Here is a 22,126-nt window from a genome sequence, read left to right as displayed (position 1 = left end):
GCTAGAGCCTTGGGGCAAGTGGGGGATTCGACCCTGTCGACCTGTTGGAAACGAGGCACAAAATAATGGATTCCTATTGGTTGACATGGGTTATGTAATCCACGATTCGCCTTTTAGCCGATTACCGACCGACAACCGAGCCAATCATTTGATGAGTTCCGAAGTGAGTGCATTGTGTCAGTTCAGTCTGCTGTAAATTTACCTAGTTTTTACTGCTATTCTCGAATTGTCTACATCCATCGTCTGGTCAAGTTGCCATAAATAGGTACCTTTGACAGAACTTTCAGGCTCAAGTTACAATTGTCTCAATCACTCAGTCCCAACTACCCGGCACTCGAGGATTGCTAGTCTGCCTCCTACTCTTACCAGACATATCATTATCCAACCTCTCTCTCCCAATAGCAAAATCTTCAACCCTCTGCCGTCTAGCCGCCTGCTCAACCTCCCGCCCGTTATATCCAGCCTGGACTGCACCAGTCGGCATCACCCTCGGCCTATGGTCTATCCGTGCTGTCATCGGCCCTGGCATCCTTTGCACATCAGGCAACATACTTTGATGCGCGCGCACCGGTATCGTCCTATCAACGAATCCCCCAGGTGGCCTTGGCGGATATAACGCCCTCCCCTGCTGACCAACGTACCTTGAATCCCTGACCGGTTGGCTTCTCGGCATAGGTGGTGGTACTCGGAGAGAAATCCTATCGTTCTGCTGTCGTCTCACATCCCTAGATGGAGGTCGCCTTGTGTGAGAGTATTGGCTGGTCGATATGCTCGTCGCTGGAGTGATTGTAGGCGTGCTACCTTCTGATGTGATGCCGGCTTCGCTTTTGAGTTCGCTCCACTGCGTCTTCCACCCTTCTGCTTGAACACCGACGTGAGTGGGCCTTGGCTCTTGTGGTAGGATGACTTGTGGAACAGGCCTTCTGAGCGGCTTTGTAGATCCTGGTCTAAACGGTTGTGGCTCTCTGCCCTCTGGTATTGTACTTTGCATTGGTCTTGGCCCTAGAGGTGACGAAACGACCCTGCTTGTCTGTTTCCCTGTTGGGACTGGTTTCGCAAGTTTTGTCTGCCTCTCAAAGACGGCCTTTTGTATCCGTTCTTGTGCCGTCGGATGCTGAGAATAGTCACACTCATTTATTGTCTTGGGCTTCTCAGACACCATTCCGGCTGAGCACTGTCGAGAAACGCTCACGAATGCCTCTTCGTCGACACCCAGAGAACTCAAGCGGCAGGTTATATGCTCTGGCGTGATGCGAGGTAGTGTAAAAGGGGCTTCCGAGTATTCGATGACGACTGTGACGATGCTTATAGAGATACTGGTCAGGATTGCAGAGTTAATATCCATCAATTCGCACTTCTGTCTGCAAGAGACATCAACACAGCACTTACAGTCCAAAAACACAAACCACAATATCAACATGGCCTGGCCGTAAGTCGACCATCTTTTTATCAACCTTCACAAAAGAAGCCGGCACTGCAATGACTGATAGCACCCAAAATACCAGGGCTATACTCGCTACAACCGTCGCCCACGACTGTAATGGGTGCTGTAGTGCCCTCTGCCTATCGACAGGCAAGTTCCTCGTCGCTGCGATTAGATGAAGGGCGAGGTAGATGAGTGACAGGCAACACTAGACCCAAAGAACCAATCAGCGAATGATTCTCCACCAGGCGAAGTATTTAAATACTCACCGCAAAGAACAGAAACGCCTGCGCCAAGCACAGCTCCGGGAGTCCTGCGAGTCCGCTCAGCACGATGCAGCTGACAATAAAGCCCATGATGCTGAAAATCAGCAGACCCAGCAGCGAGGCCACCATTAGCCGTGACATCCATGGACGGTCCAGAAGTCGGGGCCTTGTCCGCGCTTCGCCGCCACCCAGGGAGCGTCGTAGAGGTCGTGACCTTTTGGTGCCGCTGCCACTGCCGGTGTAGCTGCCTGTGTATGATTTTGTAGGCATGGCTTCTGTTGACTATCGAATAAATCGTCTGTGAAAAAAGAGCGTCTGGTATTTGGAGGCTATTCAGAGGATGAAGCATGAAAAAGGATAATCGACTCCCTCTTGGGAGCATCCCATGAGTTCATATTGCCCTCAGCTGCAAGTGTCTTCGCCTGCCAGTCAAGACAGCACATTCCATAGATAGGCGGGTCATCACCGGTTTTGGCAATTGTGGCTGGTGTTGGATGTCTCACTGGTCGTTGGGCGATGGCTACCTCGGAACGACAGGTATGGAATGCGACTGCAATGAGAGAGCCTAATACCACTGCAATGAACCGAGAAAACATGTTAAAAGTACCTGAAAAGATAGACTCGAAGAATATCAAAGAATACCAAGACATAAATTGCCAGATCAATTCGAAATCGATTCACAGATCATCCTCTCCAACCCTGGCACCTTCCTTACCAACCCAGCCTTCACGCTGGTAGAAGCGAAACACAAGATCGTAGTCATCAAACTCGTGCACGATCCTGTCCATCTGTCGGTATCCCGGAACGCTGTCAACCCTCAGCCTCTGGTCAGCCTTGGCTCCACCGTTCTCACCACGCTGACGGCCCTTGCCTTCGAAAAGCGTCACGCTGAACCTTCCAGGCTTGAAGATACCAACAACATGCCCAATGATGTCGACAGTCTCTCGTCCATTCTGACCACCGGGAACATTGGTCTCGAACGACGCGTACGAACAGTTAGGCTCCGGAGTCACATGAACCGTAAAATAGTGCTCGTTACCCTGAGTACCAGTCGAATCAGACGGTGCTGGCACCACACCGTTCGCCGAAAAGCCGCACGGCTCAAACATGTAAGCGTCGATGCGTGCGTCCGGGTACTTGGACTTGGGATACACGTCTGAAAGGCCACAAGTGTCTGACACGACAGTACCGAGAGCGTGGCCTTCGGTGGTGAGAGCCTCTGTGGCCAGTTCGTCACTTGAAGCGCCCTTGTCCAGAGCAGCATGGGCCTCCTCCCTGGCATGCTGGGCGAGTGCCGCCTGCTTGCACGCCAAGGCACTGGCTTGCTCCAGGTAGAATTGCTTGGCATTCTCAGGATCCAAGTCCGTCATCAGGACTTCAAGCGTCTCGTCATCTTCACGACTTCCTGAGGTCTGAAGACCTGTGGGAATACGCATGAGGTCGCCAGCCGGCGGCGTCTGAGGTGGCGTGAGAGCAGTGGAACCAGGGCTCGTCATGTAGAGGTACCAGTGATCACCGTTCATCTTGCCGACCATGTACGCGCTGCCACCCTCAAACATGCTGTCCAAGTACTTGACCTCCTGCTTCCAGCTGCGGTGAGGGCCGCGCTGGCGGTCCGGGAAGAGGAAGTTCTTGCGACTGTAAAAGACGCGGTACGGTGTGGCAGCGGCCTTTTCATCCTCAGCAGAGGATGCATTGTGGACCGGGAAACCAGCATCGACGGCGGCAATGCGCAGAAGCCTGGCGAGCCCCAGAAGTAGGGTCGTAGTTCCGCAGGTCTTGAGAATAATCTTGTGCGGGAAGACAAACATAGATGACTCGGACAGGAGGTATGCATCAACAACAGACGACTGCACGACTGAGAGAATCTTGCAGTTGACCATGTCAAGCATCTCAACCCAGTTGTCTGAAGGAACCGACTTGAGGCCATTTTCCTTGGTGCCCAATGGAAGGGCACTGGGAGAGGGGGCGAACCACACCTCGAGAAGTTTCTCGGGTCCTACATGCACGTCAGAAATCGCTCATACTGAAACGGAGCTGCTACGTACCCTCAAATGCACCGCTGGAGTCTAGGTCTTGGGCAACATCATGGTTGATGGTGAGCTGAGGGGCGCTGGGCAAGCTGTAGCTCTGGCCCTCGTTGTTTCCAGTCTCACAACCCATGTTTATCAAGTTCAATGTTATGTTCAGGCGCTCGGGTCCAAGAGGATTCTTCCGCGGGACACTGACTGCCACTCAGCAGAGACCTTGCGGTTCCGTCTGAGAGAGTAGGCCCACAGGACTGGTGTTGGGCGACAAAGAATGGCAATGCCAATATACTGATCGTATAGAAGGAGGATTTGTCTAACGTCTCTTGAAGGACGTTAGGGAGGTCGGCCGGGGAGAGGAAGGAATATCCTTAGCGAAGGAATGGTGGGCTTTGGTTACGAGACTACGGGGTCGAGAAGTGACTTGCGTTGTTGAGCTAGGTCGTCAAGATGTTGAGTTTGGCATCAAGGTAGAGGATATATAGATGGTAAAGTGGTGGAAGCTATGGAGATTTGTAAGAGTTAGTCAAGAGCTGAAAGTCAGACGTCGCCAGAGCCAGAGGCAGGAGAGACAGGGACAGAGGCGAAGGACAGACACAATTCCAAGGCAGTCTGTCGAATTGAGAATAAAACACACCTCGTAATCACCAACCGCTACTCGCAGATTCTCAAAGCGTTGGTTGGGAAGAATTGAACAGTCAGTTCTCAAACAATGAAAAGGTCAGAGAAAATTTTGTTTTGTTTGGATGGAAATTTTGCATGTGTGCCGCCATGGATTGGGTGGGATCGCCGATGCCCAAGGTGGGCGCAGTGCATAATTCGCGACCGAACAAAGCTGCTATAAGCGGTCAAAAACCCCGCAGTTACAGAATCTTGCGATGGGCACTTGGCAAGCCTGCAAGATCAATGACCTGCAGTGGCCGTTATAAAAGCAACTGCAACTATAAACGTGTACCCGTGCCGTAAATTCGTCTAGACGTTTTTACCTGTACCTTGAGCCCTCATCTTGAACTTGTGTGTCCAGGAACAGAGCTTCTTCCTAGCCTCTGTGGGGTACGCTAGGGTCCCTGGACATTACGTAGTTGTGGGGCTGGAGCAGCGCAACATCGTACAGGATTTTGATGTCCGGTTGGCTTGGCCGCCTCAAGAAGCTTGATCCGTAATTTCCGGGTTTCAGTCAAAATGTACGGAGGTGTCGATTCATGGGTGACCTTGAACGCGCTCATCCATTTGATACTGGCCTGATGAGCTCGGCAGTAATGTTTCCGAATATAGGTGCCAGTATGCTGTCGGTGTACTTTTCAACAAGCAGTCCTGGATCCCTGGCCTCGCTTTCGGATTGTGACTCCTCAGGGTCCGATTTCGTGGGGGCTTGATATCTTGGACGCCTACCGGTTTCGATGAGCTCGACAAACACAGGGTCTATAGGTATCCTTCCCAGGAACTTGACTCCAAAGTCGTTGGCCATGACTTCTCCTCCTCCAGACATGAAGATGTTTGTCTTTTCCCCGCAGCAAGGGCAGATGTAGCCGCTCATGTTTTCTATCACTCCTAGTACCGGTATGGCTGTCTTTTTGCAAAAGTTGAGCTCTTTGCGAACGTCGGCGGTTGCAACGGCCTGTGGTGTTGTGACAACAACCGCACCGGCCAGCTGACCAGGAATAGTCTTTTGTAGAAGCGTCTCAGCTAGCGATATGTGCTCGTCACTCGTACCGGGTGGTGTGTCGACTAGGAGAAAGTCCAATTCTCCCCATAGTACGTCCGAAAGGAACTGGCGAACCATTGCTGTCTTTTTGGGACCCCTCCAGACTACGGCATCGCCTCGATCGCGGAGGAGGAAGCCGAGACTCATGACGCGTAAGGAACCAATGTTGGAGGCGGGGTTTGATTCATGAACTGGGACCGGGAGCCAACCGCCTGGGGCTTGTGTTACTTTGGCTTGTTCGACCGAAAACATGCGTGGAATGTTGGGACCTGTGAGGTCAACATCGAGAACACCAACGGAGTGACCAGCCAAGGAGAGTGAGAGGGCTAGTTGTGTGGTCACTGAAGACTTGCCAACTCCGCCTTTGCCGGAGAGGACCTGGTTGTTGTTAGTACATGACCGTTGACTGACTGGTGATTCATACGTACAAGTAATATGTGTTTGACTTTTGACAAGGACATTTGGGAACGTGTCTAGAGGATTGAGTGGTAAAGGTAAGCAAGACATCCAGTCCTCAAGCACGCTGTGATATAAAATGTTTGCATCAACTGCTCCGCTCGCCACAAACTCCGCGCAAACAACCACTATTATTTCTAAGCACGTCCGCCGATCACGGAACCCCGCGACCCACCCCGCCACGGCGGAGCGCACAGACCTGGCGAACGTGCTACGTACTAACGGACGAATTCTGTGCTACCAGCCTACCACTACCACTAACTCCACTATCACTTCTAGCACCGCGTCGCGTCGGCACGTCAGTTCCACCTCATCTCGCGCATTCCATTGTCCAACAGTACGAACTATCTGATCGTGCTCCGGCAGGCCGTACCACACGACCTTTGACAATGATCACTTGCTTATAGACACGTCGCCTCTATAGACATAGACTCGATCATCATGTCTTTCGTCGCCGCAGAATCCCCGCCAATCTATATCAAAAGTTCACCCGGCAGCATCAGTGGAACCGAAGGTAGCGACTCAGATTCTGATTCTGATGGATCTGAGAATGGTGATATTCCAAACTTCATTCCCAGGAACGACATCACAGCCCCAACCACCTTGAGCGAGGACAATCTCGACCAGGATATACTTGCCCAATTCCTGGGTGACGATGGCGATTCTCAAGACCCCGAGAACGATAAAGTCGATGAGCCAGATTATTTGATCAAAAGCGACATTGTAGATCCAAGCGAGATCAGCATCGATGTTGTCAAAGACATACTTTCCCAAATGCCGGGCAAGTATGCCAAAAATGGAGCGACGGCGGTAATGCTTGGGATGCAGGTACGTGGTTGCTCTGAAACCGAGAGGATGTAACTAACTACTGGTTATACTCAGCCCCAAAGATCATGCATCATTCATCCCGTCTGGAAAAGTCGCAAGATTATCTGGGAACGACTTGACAATGTCGAGGCCATTATCATGCAGATCGTTGGGACAGAAAACCCAATAGCCTGCAGGCGCTGTACAGCCAACAGAGGTCCTTTTGTTGGGTGCTACTCTGTGCCAGGTGTTCACAATGGTGGTTGCGGATGCTGCAAATATAATGCACAAACGGCAAAGTGCAGTTTATACAAAGGTTTGTCTGCATTCCTCGTCTGCATTTCTCACCAGCATTTTTCACCTGCATCCTGACAGTCCTAACCACATGATGCATCTAACAGGATTGAAGCGCCAAAGGACACAAAACTCGCAACGACCATCTAAGCGAAAGCACCGCAACGAAGCGATCAACACTAGAGATGCCGGTCCTTCTCATGCCCCTGCGCAACCTCTAGCTATACAGAATAAGAATCAAGTATCGCTATCCTCGCCAGCTTTCCTTGTACAGCCTGCAGCTGAACAGCGAGTTCTTCAGGTTCCCATTCCCGCCGATCTGGGCTGGGAAGATGCAATGACGCTTCGCCGTGCATTGCAAGAGATGGCAGAACAGCTTGTGTTTGCTCCACATGGGAACAAAGTGGTCCGCAAGGTTTTGCGGGAGTTTTCAGGAGCATTGGAGGATTTTGCAAGTGAAGAGCAAGAGTAAACCTCCTCATTGCTCACCTCAATTATTTCTTTTTGCTTTGCTTTAACATGAGATTTGGTCTTCTTTTTTTACGTCAAGCCTCAGGGTAAACTGGTAGCGAGGCGCTTGGGACATATAGGAGTTGGTTGCTTGACATAGTTGATACCCTGGTTATTTTCTCCATTTTCACCGTCAGGCCGCGGAGGCCGGATAGCATCGGATGACTTGGTACAAAGTAGATTTATCATCGGATAGGTCTTAGCTTGGCAAACGAAGTTGCGATAAATTTCAAACGTTTGCCTATAATTGTCCAGCAAGGTTTTTGATGAATCAGGTTCTGTGAGATGTGTAAAGTTATCTTGGTACCAAAACTTCATTTATATGAGAGTTGGCCGAAGAATCAGTTTGCATCTAGGTTAGGCTTGTCATGGTCGTAGATCTAGGCGTCCCACTCGACCCCTGACCGTTGATTGTTTCACTGTGCGTGGTCTTAACCTCAATCTTGGCACCGTGCGACTGTGCCTTCTGGAATATACCGACAGCTGACGGGTTGAGCGACGGCACAATTGATTGATTGACAATCGCGATCAACGCGTCTTGATAATCTTTTCCGTGGGCAATCATTGTGCTTGGAAGAACTTTGAGCTTGGAGGATCTTTGAGACATTTACTGCTCGCCTCGCTCCATAACATAATAGCACAACACCAGCAAACGTAACGTCACCCGAACGATCCGAACGATACAACCACCGATCGATGATGCGATAGCCTATACATCCAAGTCGACGCGATGGAGGACCCTTGGGGCGCCTCTCCATGGACGACGCCCGCCCCCGAGAACGACCGGGCCCCAGAACCACCGCCTCGCGCTTTCCTTACGTCCACGACCACCGACAGATTACCGGGGTTGGAATTCACCTCGCCCTGGAGTGATGATGATTCCAACTGGGCCTCGGGCTCGCTCAATGTTTGGGGGAATGGTGCGACAGACAATCCGCGGTCCCGATCTCGAGAGAATAGTGTACAGAGCCTAGCTGGGTCGCGGCCAAGGTCGAGGGATAATAGCGTTAGCGGTAGGCCATGGCCGATAACATCTCCTGGGATTGCGGCAAAAACACTATCAAGGTCAAGTTCGAACTCGATGTTGAGACTTCCTGGCACACAATTGGATCCTTGGGCTTCAGATACCAGTCTGGAATTACCTCCCAGTCCGCCCAAGGCTGCCGTCTCGCCTGGTTTTGTTGCAAAGTTCAACCTACAGGATACAATACCCGAAACCCCTGATCATGATGAGTTTAAAGAGGTGGAAGTGGAAAGTCTGCAGTGGGGAAAGGATAAGGAACAGGATGTCGTGGGACAGAATGTCACGGATATCAAGGACACAACAGAAGACCATCAAGTTCAAGATTCCCAAGAGACCGCATCACATCAAAATGGCGAAACAAGATCACGAGCATCAACCTCATGCTCCGAGGATAGCAGACAGGAACCCAGGCCACAAGACTCACCCATCACATCTATAGACGAAGACTCTAGACCCAAGCTGTTGCCACACAGCCCAATGCAGAGAAAAGTGTCTGCCAAGGTGTCAAACCTAGCCAAGATGTTTGACAGCGCTGGAAAATCGTCTCCGGCAACATCAATACCCCGGCCTATACCATCAACTCGTAAGAACTTTAAGGAACTTGTCGAGGTAGCTCGAGTCAGCTCGACGACTACAGCCACAACAGTTGCAACTTCGATACCACGCCCATTGCCTGCGACGAGGGCTAGCTTCCAGACGCTTGTTCAAGCTGCCAACATTAGCACGCAACCTGAGCTCCCTGCAACCTCTGTACCACGCCCACCGCCACCTACTCGTACCAACTTTCAAGAGCTCATAGATAAGTTTGGCTCTGTACAATATCAGCAAGAGTTGACGGACAAATATGGTGATGTACAGTTCACGGCTGACCTTAAAGCCGTCGACGAGCTTTTTGAGAAGCTGGGCCTTAAGGATACCACTTTTGCAGATCCTGAAGATGCCGACGTCTCGGATCGAATCATCAATGACACATTTTCATCAATTTCTGAACGACGGGTTTGGTATCGTGTGTCTCGACAAGGGACCAAGAGGCTACATGATACCGGTGGTGACGAATATTACCGAAGAGTAACTTGGCAGACTTCTGAAGTGCGCAACGATACGTTCAAGATTGTGCGGAGGTGGATGGAAGAAGATGCTTTTACCGGCCGTCAACCTCATCTAAGGGGATACAGCGGGGGAGCGAACAAGGCAAAAGGTGCCGCGTTTGGTTGGGATTCCTCGGTTCCTGATGAGCCTGTCAACTTGGATGAGGTTTTTAAGAAACGACAAAGCGCACCACCAGCACCTAAGAAAGTTGAACCCCCTGCTACTGCAATGGCAAGTTTTGGATGGAGCTCAACACCTAGTGTTACATCGAACGGGTTCTCTTGGAGTACATCAATGATGGACACGGCAAAACCATCTGCATCAAATGGATCGCGGCCTGCTTCTATGTTTGCGACATCAAAACCATTGGATCCTCCGAGTTCGGCACCAGTTAAAGAGGACGATGACGACTGGGGAGAGATGGTCACATCTCCTGGAGCTAATGGAAAAGGGATGGATCCTGCGTTCTCTATCATGAAGAACTTGGACGCAAGTGACAAGACAACAGACGTTAAGCCGCCAGTCAAGAGTGCAACCCCCGGGATTCAGCCAGCGCAATTACCCAAGAATATATCTCCGGATGTATTTCAACCAAGTCATTCCACTACACAATCGTCTACTAGCGACCCATGGGATCTGTCATTTTTTGGCGCTCCTGATCCTCCAGCTGCACCTCTTTCCACCACCGATATCAAAAACTCAACACCTCGCTCTCACTCACCACTACCTGCCGACTCCAAACCAAGAAAGATGGTTGCTTTTGAAGGAATGGATCCATCCGATGACGCTTACGAAGATGAAGTCCGTCGCGTGGTGCGGAACTTGCCCGACCTGTCGTACATGCTTCGATGAGTGTGATGCTGCTAGGTCTTTTTGTATTTGAAGTGTTTGTCTTTTTTTTTCTCTTTAATTCGATTGTATATTTGTAATGCCGTGGGTTTCGTGTCGTTCATTCTCTTGGCACGTTGGATACTTGAGGTTTTTCCGAAATAGGCGCTTCTGGGTTTGCTTTGCGGGATGGTTGGTGTAAATTATGGTTTACAAAATGTACATGACTTTACTTGCACACGTACATGTTTGCCCTTTGTCTTAGGATGGGGTTCTTGATAAACCATCACTGGGTTGGATGAGGTCTGTCAGGGCGTATACATCAGCACTCAGTGCTCTGCCGGCCTTTGCATGGTTTATTGGCTCGGGCACGCGCAAGCACCTTGTTCGACTTGGAGTGATCGAGTACAGGTCCCAGACAACCTACTAGGGGACTAGTTAGAGGGCGAGAAAGATGTCTAGGAGCCTGCTCTTTTATTATCAAGCTCGCAAGACTCCGACCTGAGGATCACTTCTACAGAGAGCGATGCGCACAGGCACTTATCTGAGCGTCGGCCATCGTCGGCCATAGAAGTCTAGTTCGTATTCTTACGAGCAACAATATCTTACATTATATAGTACAAAGCGTCAAAACCGTCCCAAGAAATCTTCTATTACCCGCCAGTTCGGAGGCGCCTTCTGCAGCCCCGTCGCACGGAGCACATTTTTGCCATACCGACCCTTGATCACCCTCATCGCTTTTTTGCTGAATGCCCTGTCTCCAGGGAATCTCTCCAACCTCTTCAAAGTCTCGTCGAAATCCTCCGGTGGTAAAAGGCCACCAAAGTAGCCACTACTAAAAGCTTTCACGGGGTTCAAAAGTTTCTCCCCGCGTCTGGCGAGGATACGATTCTGGGGAAATACTAGCCGAGCCTCCAGGTGGGACAGCCGGGATGGGAATGCATTATCGTCTGGTTGTTCCTGGGGGGTTGTGAGGGCTCGTCGGTAAAGGGCTGCACACTGCATGTAGTTGAGTCCGTACTTGATGGACGTGGCAATGCTGGAGCTTGCTCCCTTTAGAACGGCGAGTGTGACAGCAGACTGGGCCAACATCTCGCCCGTCACGTATCGAACGCTGTGGTCCGTAAGCCTTGCGTCTAGATGCCGCCCACAAGAGCTCTCGCGTAGTATGCGGAGGACCCAGGCGCAGTAGTGTTTATAAGGGGCTACCAATTCGGGATCGTAGGTGGGCTTTGGGAATATCCGGTCAACCTTGGATACAGTCAGATCTGGCCAGATCAATTCGGATTCGGTGATGAGTTCTTTCGCGGGAATGGGCTTAATCTTTGGAAAGGATTCGTTGCCAGGAATGACTGCTCTATGATCAAGCATGTGCAGGTCGAGCTCCGACATGGTGGTCATGTTGATTGGGCGACTGCGCCATGTATCCATTATCTTGTCAACGCCGAGCCAGGGGCGTCCTTGTGCGACCTCCGAGGCTATCTCCATAATGTCCAAGACTTCATTGACCTGGGACGGATCCTTTTTGAGATTCACATTTCTTTCAAGCCAGAGGACTTTACTCGAAGCTTGGTCGAAAAGGCAGGCCATCGAATAAAGACTGCTGTCGGCAACCAACTTGGGACCTTCAGTTAAATGTCGCTCCCAACTAGGATCAAAAGGTGATTGGGCTCTCCAACCCAATGCAGCATCCTCAAGGTGATCTACGGTCCAAGCGGGGCCTTTCTCGATCCGGGATCTCGCCATCGCCTTCCGTGCAGCTTTCTTCATCTGTGGTGAGAATTTCTTGGGAGCAATCCCGGCGTTCTCCGCCAGCAAGCCAGCAAACTCTTCCATCCAATGTTTTGCGAGAGAGGCCGCGGTAGACGGCATGTCTCCAAGTTCAGCCAGGCTTGTCATTGTTTGGTCTACCTTGTTTGCCTCTTTAGGGAGAGGCCCAACCTGCAGGCCGACACCAAAGGAAGTGATCAAATCGGGCCCCAGGATGGGCCGTATGGTGGCGATGCGTCGCGGTACAGATAAAGTTTTGTCATTCAACCAAACCCCCGTCTCCCCGGGCTTGATGTAAGCATCGCGATTAAAACATTTCTTGATGGTTCTGATGGTGGCTTGTGCCAAAAGATCGTGTAGACCTTGTTCAGACGCGAAACTGGCACCTGAAGGCAGCTGCAGATCATCTTTGAGGTCCATGATAGGCCAGAGCATCAACGTTCCACCGAAAAAAGCAGGATTCGTGTCCATGGGCTGCAATCTAGATTTTGCCGCTAGGTCCGTCACCAGAGGCAAGCTGGTTGCGTCTGCCTCATCCATGACCTTTTGCATGCTCCTCGTGAAGTGGTTTAATTCTCGTAGAAATTCAGTGAGCTCCTCCGATTTCCTAGGTGTCATGGACCACGATTTTTCTCCTGCCCTCGTCCACATGTCGCAGGTGTCCAGCAAGGCATCTATCACTTTCCGTACTTGATCCAACGTGAAGAAATGTGGAAGCTTCATGCCGAGTAAACGAGCACTGTGAGTGACATGAGGAGAATAAATCTGGTTGGGCAATGGAGTAGCAAGATGTTTTGCTTTCTGACCACGTTTGTCACCCACAGCCAACCCTGGTATATCAAATGTAGGTTGCGGCACGAAAGAAAGGACAGTCGGTGGTGGACCGATATGGTTTAGTAGGTGCTCAAAATGTACCGGGGACGAGTTGTGTGGGACATTGAGTTTAAGAAGTTCCTTGACCCATTGACGCTTTTGGTTTTCGGTAGATTTCTTCTTGGGGATTGGCCTAGCCAGGTGAATCTCGAGTCTGTTGTCAATCATGGCTTGCTGAATCCGCGATTGCAGCCAGCATGCCATCTGCATTGGAGTGTTCTTGATTGGCGAGCATGGTAACGGAATGTGCCGCAGACGCAGCGGGAGGGGCATGTTTGAACTGCATGTACAGCAGGATACGTAGGGACCTGTTGAGGATGTTTTGTAGGAGTGATTGATGGCAAATGAAGACTGAAGTTGATGGTTGTCACGTGGATCTCGACTGGAGATCCACTTGTACAAAGGTCACGTGGAGCCCACACATGACCCTGTGCACGTTTCCAAGCCAACCCATGCAGCACAACAGACCAGGTCCATCCCGACGATTTTTGCTGGTTTTGCATGTCCGTCAGCAGTCGTTCCTGTTTCGTCGCAGCTGAACAGGTCAATGTCTCCAACGTAACTCGTCTGCTGCGGACAGAACTTTATTCCAAGTTTTTTCACATCAATATCCTGAAGAATGCCTTGATTCGCAGGTCATCGGTAGGGAGATGACTGCCAGATGGTGCGAGGCTAGGAGATGTAATCGCCGTTGTTTTCTTGATCATTGCAACCTTTGGTCAGAAACACCCTTTACCGAGCCTGAACAAGGCCGGGATATTGACAAGGGTACGCTGCTATAGTTGAAGTTGCCAGTCGCGATCAGCCCAAGTCTGGTGGACTTGATCAAAAGCTGACAGACAAATAACTAAATCATGGTTCACCAATGTACATCGATCTTGTGCAGAAATGAGTTGTTGCAAAGATGGCCTCGGGTCAAAGACTCCATAAGCCAGTAGCTGTGATGAGTCTGGCGATGTACAGTGTCTGAACTCGGTAGTATTTATAATATGTTCGGCCTTGGTTGGTCCTTTGGTATTAAACTATTTCGTCTCTCTTCCATGTATACATTCAATGGCTGACAGGTTGGTATCTTGATGAAGCTGAGTAGCTTTGCACAAGTGACTCATGTACAATTGGTTGAGGCTGCCGACCATGCGGTGGAGGTGGAGTGATGAGATAAGAAAGATGCCGCTGCACCATGTTGAACATTGCTGTATTATCGATAGTTTGCTTAGTAGTTCAGGGAGAAGTACCAAGTTGTCATGAGCTCTAAAGCAGAGTCAAGATCATAGTCCGTTCACTGTGCATAGTCTGGAGTACTCGCTTCTCAAATATGGGCTGATACATAAGTTTTGAGGAGGACAAATCAGCACTAAACATCTGACTGCAAGCGACACTTTAAATATTCAAATGTGCAGAAATTGACCTTTTACGACTCTTTTTACAATATTGCTTAACATGTCCTCTGAATTGTTGGCAGCTGTAGTTGGGACCTCGCTGTGGGCTTTCACGATCCAGGAGGAATTGGTGAGAAGTATTGGCAACAGACCTACAGGCTGCCGGCACAACTATCCAGCTTGATGCGATTTCCGAAGAAGAGTGGGTTTCGTTGCTTAATATCCATAAGATTGGGTAGTGGACAAAATGAACGGTAACGACTGGATATTATATTTTGTTTACATTCCAGTTATTCACCTTTTTTGAATATCTCCTAAATAAACGCGGGTGTGAACTTTATCGGAAAAAGTTCTATCACTCGCCGTATGATAAAAGATGTAACAACGTTTATTTCCTTTGAATGATGTACGTGTACTGTTTTCCTGTATAATACAACATGTTTTGACGTCCTAAACGGCAATTTTGATAATCCCAAGCCCCTGATTTTCCATGGACTTCGATGTGGTCGCAGGTTGAAATTTATCTTGTGCGGGCTCGCTCTCTAGCCTCCAGGATAGCGCAGAAATTTCGGCAACCCCCTGCGGTCCAGACCACAGGCGTCCACCCGTCCACAACACCATATTTGAAGCATTTGAATAGACAGGAGTTTATCTTTACTTGCTCGAGAGCAAAAGCGCTGCTAGCAAACAAAAGAACAAAAGCGAATAAAATTTGCATTTTAAAACTTGCTAACGAATGTGATGGAAAATAAATAAGTGTGCAGTATTTGGAGCAATGGAGGAATAAAATAAAGAAATTGCAAGAAGCCGGAAGATAGAATTAAAGAGTGTTTGAGAGAGTAATAGAGAAAAACATAACAAAGTTGTATATTTATCTACGTACACAATATATTATGCCATATATCGCTAATTATTTCGGTCATGCCCGATGAATCGCTATTTTCGTTGAACATTAAAACCGTCAACTTTCCGTTTTGATAAGTTCTGCTAATAATAGTGGCTGCTCACAGGGATATGCATGCTTATTTAAAAACAACACAATTCATAATTAATGTGTTGTTATTAAAAGTGCTGGGATTATGAGTGTCAATATTAATATTATTATATTTGGACTTTACAAGAACCAAATCCCTGATCCCTGCCTGCCTTGGTCAAAAATCCACAAAGGCGACGTTTCTACTTGCGTGGTGATAAATCTAGAAACTTATTTGTCCTCTCTTCTGTCTAAAGTATAGTGTAAGGCGCTATACATAATACCGGTGGAATTCCGTGGATATGGTTTACATTACCCGCAATAGACCATCTCACAATTAAAGTCTCCAAGTTCAACCTGGCCTCATTAAAAATCGTTACGCTGCTCGGAAAGCAAGGTTAAATTGACGAGGACGAGATCCTGAAAATGGCGGGAGCTCATTGGCATAACGAACCACGGTCCGTGGGATGGCAGACAAATTAGAAGAGCGTGTTAACGGCGTTGGCATTGGCCGAGTACAAATATCAACCGAAGGGCGAAGGGCCCAATTCGACCTCAACGTCGATAACGAGGATCGAAAAGTAAACCTGACCTTCGCCTATCACAGAAAGGTACTTAGGCTTGCCTGGGCTTTATGAAGTACTGAAAGACATGTATGGATGGATATAGAGAAGAGCTAGGGAGAATGGACTGAGAGCGTTTTAGAGTTGGCTGCTGCTTGCAAACAAAAAGCTGTAAACGTGAACAGGGCAATAAGTTGGCAATTTGGAATCTTTCGATTCACAGCAGGGTCTCCATCATTTGAACGCATGATTAGAACTGGTCTAATATTCCTAGATGGCCGGCGTATACCCAAGGACCCGCGAGGTTCTGGAACACGAGATACTCTGATATGATCGTGAACACAAACCAGACGCAGCCAGGGTATTCAGGACAGTAGGAGATCCGGCAATACAAGGATCAGAAACCCAGCGAGATGTTTCATCCAAACCATGCACTACATAATATGGAAAAGTATACAAATGTCAACCCCAAGTTATGCGCGTTGATATAAGAATTAGAGGTTAAAATAAAGTTTGATAAGTACAGAGCCAGGAAGTCGCGATAACGCTCAAAGACGCGTGCCTTCCTTATTCGCTGTGCCTAGTGGATACAACTACCACACAATAATGACGTCATCCTACCACGCACATCTGTGATCTGCACAAGAACTGAATGACTGCGTTTGTTCAAACAATGATGCAACAACAATCAGTGGTAATTATTCTAAAGTTTTGGTGACCACTGACTCACAATGAGGGTACGCTCTTCCCTCATCTCGGCTTCCATCCAGGAAGCCATCGCAAGCCCCAACGACGCCACAAAGCGACGCAACAAACTATTCCGCCTCCTCTTCTGGATCATCGAGTTTCTATCCCTTCTTCGCTTGCGTCTTGCCCGCTACCGACCTGCCGACTTCCGAGCCCTACGGAAGCATGTGTGGAAACTCGACGAAGATGAATATATTTGTTCATTCCAGCCTGGCGCAGACGAGTCGGCCCTCAAACCAATCGGTGATCTCGGTTACAGCGGTTCAACCTTTTTCACCACTGCCAATTCCAAGTACCTGATCAAGTCACTACCACGACGGTTTGAGCATCAGTTCTTCACGCACGATCTTTTGGAGCCATACATTGGTCACATGCGTGCCAACCCGCACAGCCTGCTCGTGCGCATCGCCGACATGGTTTTTACGCCACAGGCAACACTGGGAGGAATCCTAGGCACGGCACCTACACACCACATTGTCATGGAGAACTTGATGTACGGCAAGCAAGATGATCGTTGGGAGACTTACGACCTCAAACCCAACGACTACTTTTTCCCAGAGCGTGACATCATGGATGGTGCGTTGGTACCTAATAGCGTGCTGGACAAGTTGGTGGACGAGTTCAAGGATAAGGTCAAGGTGACGACTGAACAAAAGGCACAATTGTTGAGCGACTTGGAAAAGGATACGGAGCTGCTGTCAAGAAACAATGCCATTGACTATTCTCTGTTTCTGGTGAGATACCCAGCTGACGTGCAGGCTTCGGTGATATCGTCGGATGCGGACGCGTGGCGAACAGGAATGAAGGATCGACAAGGAAAATGGGTGTATCGCGTCGTGGTGTTGGACTTTTTCTGGGCAAGACACAAGTTTCACGCGCGGGCCATGACAGGGCTTGTCAAACTATTCAACAAGGTGGCTCACCGAGGACCAATGTCGATCACGGCCAACCCATCAGAGTATCGCGAACGGTTTTTGGGCATGGTGAGACAGATTGTCGATGATTCGTAATTGACTTCACAGACTAGCAGCTCGCATTTCAGTTTTTAGTGCAACAACTTCTGCAGCTCAAGTGACGTAAGCTTAGCATGTGAACCGTCTCGTCTAGTTGACAGTCAGCTCAAACTTTAATCTCGCCCGACCTCAGCGCCCGTTCGCCGGACTCCCACTACCTTGGTTAATCAAGGTATCGGCCCCTCCTTCGCGATGCTGTGCAGGCGACCAGATGATTGACTTGTCCTAGTCCATTTCAACAGCATCTTCTTTGTTATTTGCATTCTAGGACCTACAAACGCTTCATCACATACCGTTCTCCGATTCGATGCGGGCGCATCTGCCGCACCGCCGTCGCTTCCTGATATGGCTCGGCTACGCAACCTCGGCCGGGGTCATGTTCTGGCTCCTCTACATCGTCGTCCGGCTTCTGGCTTTTGCGCAGTTGTTTGGTAAATTGGGCCCTCACGCTGGCATTGCAGTTACACAGCTGCAATTACTCGAAGCATACGACAACCACACGGCAAAGGAGCTTGTTATTCCGAGGATAATACATCAAATATATCACAACTGGAAGGACCCAGAAAGCAAGGAGTTGCCGGAGGATTGGGCTGCTGCACGTCAGACATGTATTGACCAAAACCCTGGATGGGATGTCAAGGTTTGTTTTGTACCTCATCGAGTCAGCAGTTATTTCTCAACTAACTCTTGGCAGATCTGGCACTCCCAGGACTCCCTCGCATTCATCGCCAACGAATACCCTTGGTTCCTCTCGACGTACGAAGGCTACAAATATCCTATACAACGCGTCGACGTCATGCGATACTTTCTTATTCGCAAATACGGCGGCATATATATCGATCTAGACAATGGATGTGAAGCTTCACTCGAGCCTTTGCGTAGCCTCCCGGCATTCACTACCGATGGTGGTCTTGGGGCGCTCAGCAACAACATCATCGGTGCACAGCCTGATCATCCCTGGACCCGCATGCTCACGGAAAACCTCGAGGCCTACAACTGGAACTGGCTGCTTCCATACGCAAGGGTCATGTACAATAGTGGTCAGTGGTATCTGACGGCAATGTGGGAACAATATCATGCTACTCTTCGTGGAGGGAGCGTACCACCGTACGCTGGCTCAGATTGGGCAAAACTACACCGAGTCATGATGGACGAGCGTGAAGGTGCCGACAGGTGGGTATTTTGGAACCATGCAGGTCATGGTGGGACTTGGGGAGCAGGAGATGACTGGTTCTGGGCTTGGCTGGGCCGGCACTGGATTGAGGTTGTTGTCGAGTCCATTGCTGCTGTTGTTGCCCTCCTAACCAGTTTTGTTTGTTGTCTCAGGTGTTGGAGGCGGAGATTACGACGTATAGTGGACAGAGGATACAAGCATGCAAAGTTTGAAGACGATGTTGATGTGGAGCTGTTGGGTGGGAGGCATGGTTGACGGATGTGATGGTCTGGACGTCTCTGCAAAGGGAGGGTGAAGTCATGGTCCCGTTTGGCAGCCTTAGCCGTCGGTACGGCAACCCTGGCTCAAACTATCAAAGCCGGAAATATAATCAGTGAGTTGGACTCTTGATAATTATCCGCTTCTATTTCGGAGTTGACTTTGGTACATGTAGGCAAGCAATGACAATAGCAAGACAACTGTATTGGTATATCATAAAAACTCGTGCAACACCGTCTACCTTGATACTGACGCCTATACAATCGCCGTAATGATATAGGAAACGAAACTTCAAATGGCAAACCTGAACTGTGGGTTCTTCTCACCCATAGCCTCAAGCTCCAACTGTGTCTTGCCCTCCATCAGGTAGTCCTGCTTACCCTCATCACGAAGCTTGTTCTGACGCCTGAAGTGCAAGTGTAGAATGACATTAAGGATCAGCCCAAATGCCAGCAGGATCAAGCTGATTGTATATCCCGTGCGGAAGCCGTCGGTTCCGAGGAACAAGAAGGGAGCGGCGACTCCGGAAGAGTTTCCAATTGTCAAATGCATACCCGTCGAAAAGGCACGCTTCCCGTACCTGGGGTTGTTGACAGGCACCCAGGCGAACGAGATTCCTGCCGACAGGAAGATGCCAACAGACACGAAGAAGCAGCCTGCGTAGCTAGCTCCGGCTCCAGCGTCGGCATACAACATGCCGTAGCCGACCATGGCGGAACAGATGGCACCAATGATAAAGTAGCCTCTCCTCTGAGTCTTGTCGCTCTGCCAGGCGCACAGCACGTAGACGATGGCGCCAAACATGTAGACTGGGATGGTCATGGCTTGAACCTCGGCCGGGGTCCAAGTACCGAGGCCGTTGATGATGGTGGGAAGGAAGACGACGAACGAGTAAAGCATGATGAGCTGAGGGAAAAGGGCGATGCAGTAGGTCCAGGTGGTCCAGTCACGAACGGCATCCCAGACGTCCTCCTTGACCATGTGGGTAAGGTTCTTTGCCCGACCGACCTGAGCCTCGTGAATGAGGACCAGGTCACGCTTCTCGCTCTCGTCGAGGAACTTTGTCGTCTCGGGGCTGTTGGGGAGCACAAATGGAATGACGACGCCCGTGACGATGGTCGGCAGGCCGTTGATGAGAATGATCCACCGCCACGCGTTCCAGCCGTTGAAGCCATTCATGAAGCTGATTCCATACGCGACCAGGCCGCCGGCAGCTCCGGACAGCGCAGCCATCCCGTAGAAGAGGGCGATGCGCAGGGCTAGTGACCTCCGGCCATAGAACATGGACAGGTAAAGCACCACTCCAGGGAAGAAACCGGCCTCGAGAAGACCAAGGATCAAACGGCAGGCGAGAAGCGAGGCGAAGTTGTTGACGAGGGCAGAGAGGGTCGCGACGATGCCCCAGGCGAGGGTCAGACCGGCGAGGTAGCGGGCGGGCTTCATTTTTTTGATGATCATATTGGAGGGGGCTTCGAAAAGCTGTTGTCATTGTTAGCATGCAGCCTAAGATATCGAGCGGTCTAAAAGCACGAGGGCAGGGACATACACAGTAGGTGATGAAAAGGACCGAAACAGCCAGTTGGAATTGACCACCTTCCATTCCCAAGTCCTCTTCCATGTTGAAAAGACGAGCGTTTCCGATGTTGACTGTGTTTGTTAGCAGTGAACAGCCCAAGCAGCGCAAAATACAACATACCTCGATCCATCATGTTCATCAGATATGTCCACATCACCATAGGAACAATCCGCTTGTCCAACTTCCTGAGAATGGACTTTTCCCTCTCCAAACTGACGGCATTGTTGTTGACTCCAGGAATGGCTCCTGGCGCGACGCCTTCCGAGTGCAACGCCTCAACGTCGGGTGACGATCCATCAGAATCGTGCTGGGGGTTGACCTTGGCCTTTTCCGGGTCGTACGGAGGATCCACCCTTCCAGTCGACATTTTCTGCGTCTGTATTTGTTTGTCGGAATGATAGGAAATTGATGAGACAATAGAAGATGGTCCGTCCGAACAAGCAACTTCACCAAGAGAAAAAGATGTAGGGAAAAGATGGGCAGCGTCAACTTGGAAAACAAAGGGTGGGATGCTTTTATTGCATCGAATCTACCAGACTAACAAATTACGAATCAACCCAATACAACGGTTCCGGATAATGCTAGATATTCATCCCAGTCCTGCTTCCAAGGAGGTACTTGGCGACTTGGCGACCGGGCAAACGGATGAGGCGAGATGTAGGAGAAAATCCTTGTGGCCTTTGACACCAGCAGACGACCGAACAAAAGGGAAGGGATCCGCTGAGCCAGCTTGGCTTGAAAGCTTTTGCGGCAACGTGGATCCAATGCCAGTCAAGCCAAGCATGAATTTGGTTGTTTTTGGGCCCCGGAAGGTCTCCAGGTTGGCAGCTCCGTGGCGTCGCAAGTGTTCTCCCCGCGCCGAGAGTCCAAGATCTCGGCGCCGTAATTGGAGGTCAGCAATTTGGACGGCGGCTGGGCGGTACCACACCCATTGCTCCGAGATTACACGCCGAGAATGACCAAGAATTTGTTGAGGGTTATTTAATGCAGATTCGGGATTTGGGTGGTGATTTGTAAGTTGCATTGCGTTCTGTTCTCTTTGTCTAGGTATAGTTTTCCTGTCGTCAACATCCATGGCATTACAAGAGCCGCATTGCCGTATTAACCGACCCTGCTCGGATCGACCCATGACATTACGTAGGGTAGCCGGTAGGTAGTTGTGATTAAAATTACTAACAAATTTCTGCCCCTCACCGGCATTCGTCCCCAGGATACGCAGTCGAAGCGGATGTCTTGGCCAAGCAATCGAGCGGGGACGGCAAATAACGATGGGAGTCAAGGTGCGGAGTAAAACGTGCCCAGGCTCATACGAAAGTTTGGACACTTCGATTGGTCTATCCAAACATGCCATGTACTTGGCGGTTCTTGGCT

At 50.0% G+C, this 22,126-nt stretch overlaps 7 protein-coding genes across 7 annotated transcripts; 3 read left to right on the top strand and 4 right to left on the bottom strand.

Annotated features, from left to right (window-relative positions):
- Nucleotides 1-313: 313 nt before the first annotated feature.
- PgNI_02658 (uncharacterized protein) lies at nt 314-1,959 on the bottom strand (the record flags this gene model as incomplete). The annotated part of the gene is made up of 3 exons (XM_031122719.1): nt 314-1,316; nt 1,390-1,631; nt 1,693-1,959. 3 exons carry the CDS (start codon nt 1,957-1,959, stop codon nt 314-316), a joined length of 1,512 nt encoding a protein of 503 aa, XP_030985543.1.
- Nucleotides 1,960-2,047: 88 nt separating this feature from the next.
- On the bottom strand, nt 2,048-5,932 carry PgNI_02657 (uncharacterized protein). Its single transcript, XM_031122718.1, has 4 exons — nt 5,850-5,932; nt 4,354-5,799; nt 3,738-4,219; nt 2,048-3,688 (listed from the first exon to the last, which is right to left on the bottom strand). The coding sequence occupies exons 3-4, from the start codon at nt 3,850-3,852 to the stop codon at nt 2,367-2,369; spliced, it is 1,437 nt and encodes a 478-aa protein (XP_030984367.1). The 5' UTR covers nt 3,853-4,219; nt 4,354-5,799; nt 5,850-5,932; the 3' UTR covers nt 2,048-2,366.
- Nucleotides 5,933-6,162: 230 nt separating this feature from the next.
- On the top strand, nt 6,163-7,935 carry PgNI_02656 (uncharacterized protein). Its single transcript, XM_031122717.1, has 3 exons — nt 6,163-6,705; nt 6,760-7,000; nt 7,086-7,935. The coding sequence occupies exons 1-3, from the start codon at nt 6,319-6,321 to the stop codon at nt 7,448-7,450; spliced, it is 993 nt and encodes a 330-aa protein (XP_030984366.1). The 5' UTR covers nt 6,163-6,318; the 3' UTR covers nt 7,451-7,935.
- A 283-nt stretch (nt 7,936-8,218) lies between these two features.
- On the top strand, nt 8,219-10,453 carry PgNI_02655 (uncharacterized protein; the record flags this gene model as incomplete). Its single annotated transcript, XM_031122716.1, has 1 exon — nt 8,219-10,453. The coding sequence occupies one exon, from the start codon at nt 8,219-8,221 to the stop codon at nt 10,451-10,453; it is 2,235 nt and encodes a 744-aa protein (XP_030984365.1).
- Nucleotides 10,454-11,056: 603 nt separating this feature from the next.
- Nucleotides 11,057-13,345, bottom strand: PgNI_02654 (uncharacterized protein; the record flags this gene model as incomplete). The annotated part of the gene is made up of 1 exon (XM_031122715.1): nt 11,057-13,345. The coding sequence occupies one exon, from the start codon at nt 13,343-13,345 to the stop codon at nt 11,057-11,059; it is 2,289 nt and encodes a 762-aa protein (XP_030984364.1).
- A 3,373-nt stretch (nt 13,346-16,718) lies between these two features.
- On the top strand, nt 16,719-19,176 carry PgNI_02653 (uncharacterized protein; the record flags this gene model as incomplete). Its single annotated transcript, XM_031122714.1, has 3 exons — nt 16,719-17,717; nt 18,016-18,387; nt 18,442-19,176. The coding sequence occupies 3 exons, from the start codon at nt 16,719-16,721 to the stop codon at nt 19,174-19,176; spliced, it is 2,106 nt and encodes a 701-aa protein (XP_030984363.1).
- A 294-nt stretch (nt 19,177-19,470) lies between these two features.
- Nucleotides 19,471-21,122, bottom strand: PgNI_02652 (uncharacterized protein; the record flags this gene model as incomplete). Its single annotated transcript, XM_031122713.1, has 3 exons — nt 19,471-20,658; nt 20,726-20,826; nt 20,876-21,122. 3 exons carry the CDS (start codon nt 21,120-21,122, stop codon nt 19,471-19,473), a joined length of 1,536 nt encoding a protein of 511 aa, XP_030985545.1.
- Nucleotides 21,123-22,126: the final 1,004 nt, after the last annotated feature.

This window comes from Pyricularia grisea (assembly GCF_004355905.1).
Source record: "Pyricularia grisea strain NI907 chromosome Unknown Pyricularia_grisea_NI907_Scaffold_2, whole genome shotgun sequence".
In the NCBI taxonomy this organism is placed as follows: Eukaryota; Fungi; Ascomycota; class Sordariomycetes; order Magnaporthales; family Pyriculariaceae; genus Pyricularia; species Pyricularia grisea.
This window is presented reverse-complemented; position numbering and strand designations above follow the sequence as displayed.

Excerpts from the sequence above, each read along its gene's own strand:
- PgNI_02657 (XM_031122718.1), bottom strand. The coding sequence starts at position 3,852 with ATGGGTTGTGAGACTGGAAACAACGAGGGCCAGAGCTACAGCTTGCCC. Across the intron at positions 3,689-3,737 it reads CTCCAGCGGTGCATTTGAGG|GACCCGAGAAACTTCTCGAG; the intron begins GTACGTAGCAGC and ends ACGTGCATGTAG.
- PgNI_02656 (XM_031122717.1), top strand. The coding sequence starts at position 6,319 with ATGTCTTTCGTCGCCGCAGAATCCCCGCCAATCTATATCAAAAGTTCA. Across the intron at positions 6,706-6,759 it reads CGGTAATGCTTGGGATGCAG|CCCCAAAGATCATGCATCAT; the intron begins GTACGTGGTTGC and ends GGTTATACTCAG. Across the intron at positions 7,001-7,085 it reads AAAGTGCAGTTTATACAAAG|GATTGAAGCGCCAAAGGACA; the intron begins GTTTGTCTGCAT and ends TGCATCTAACAG.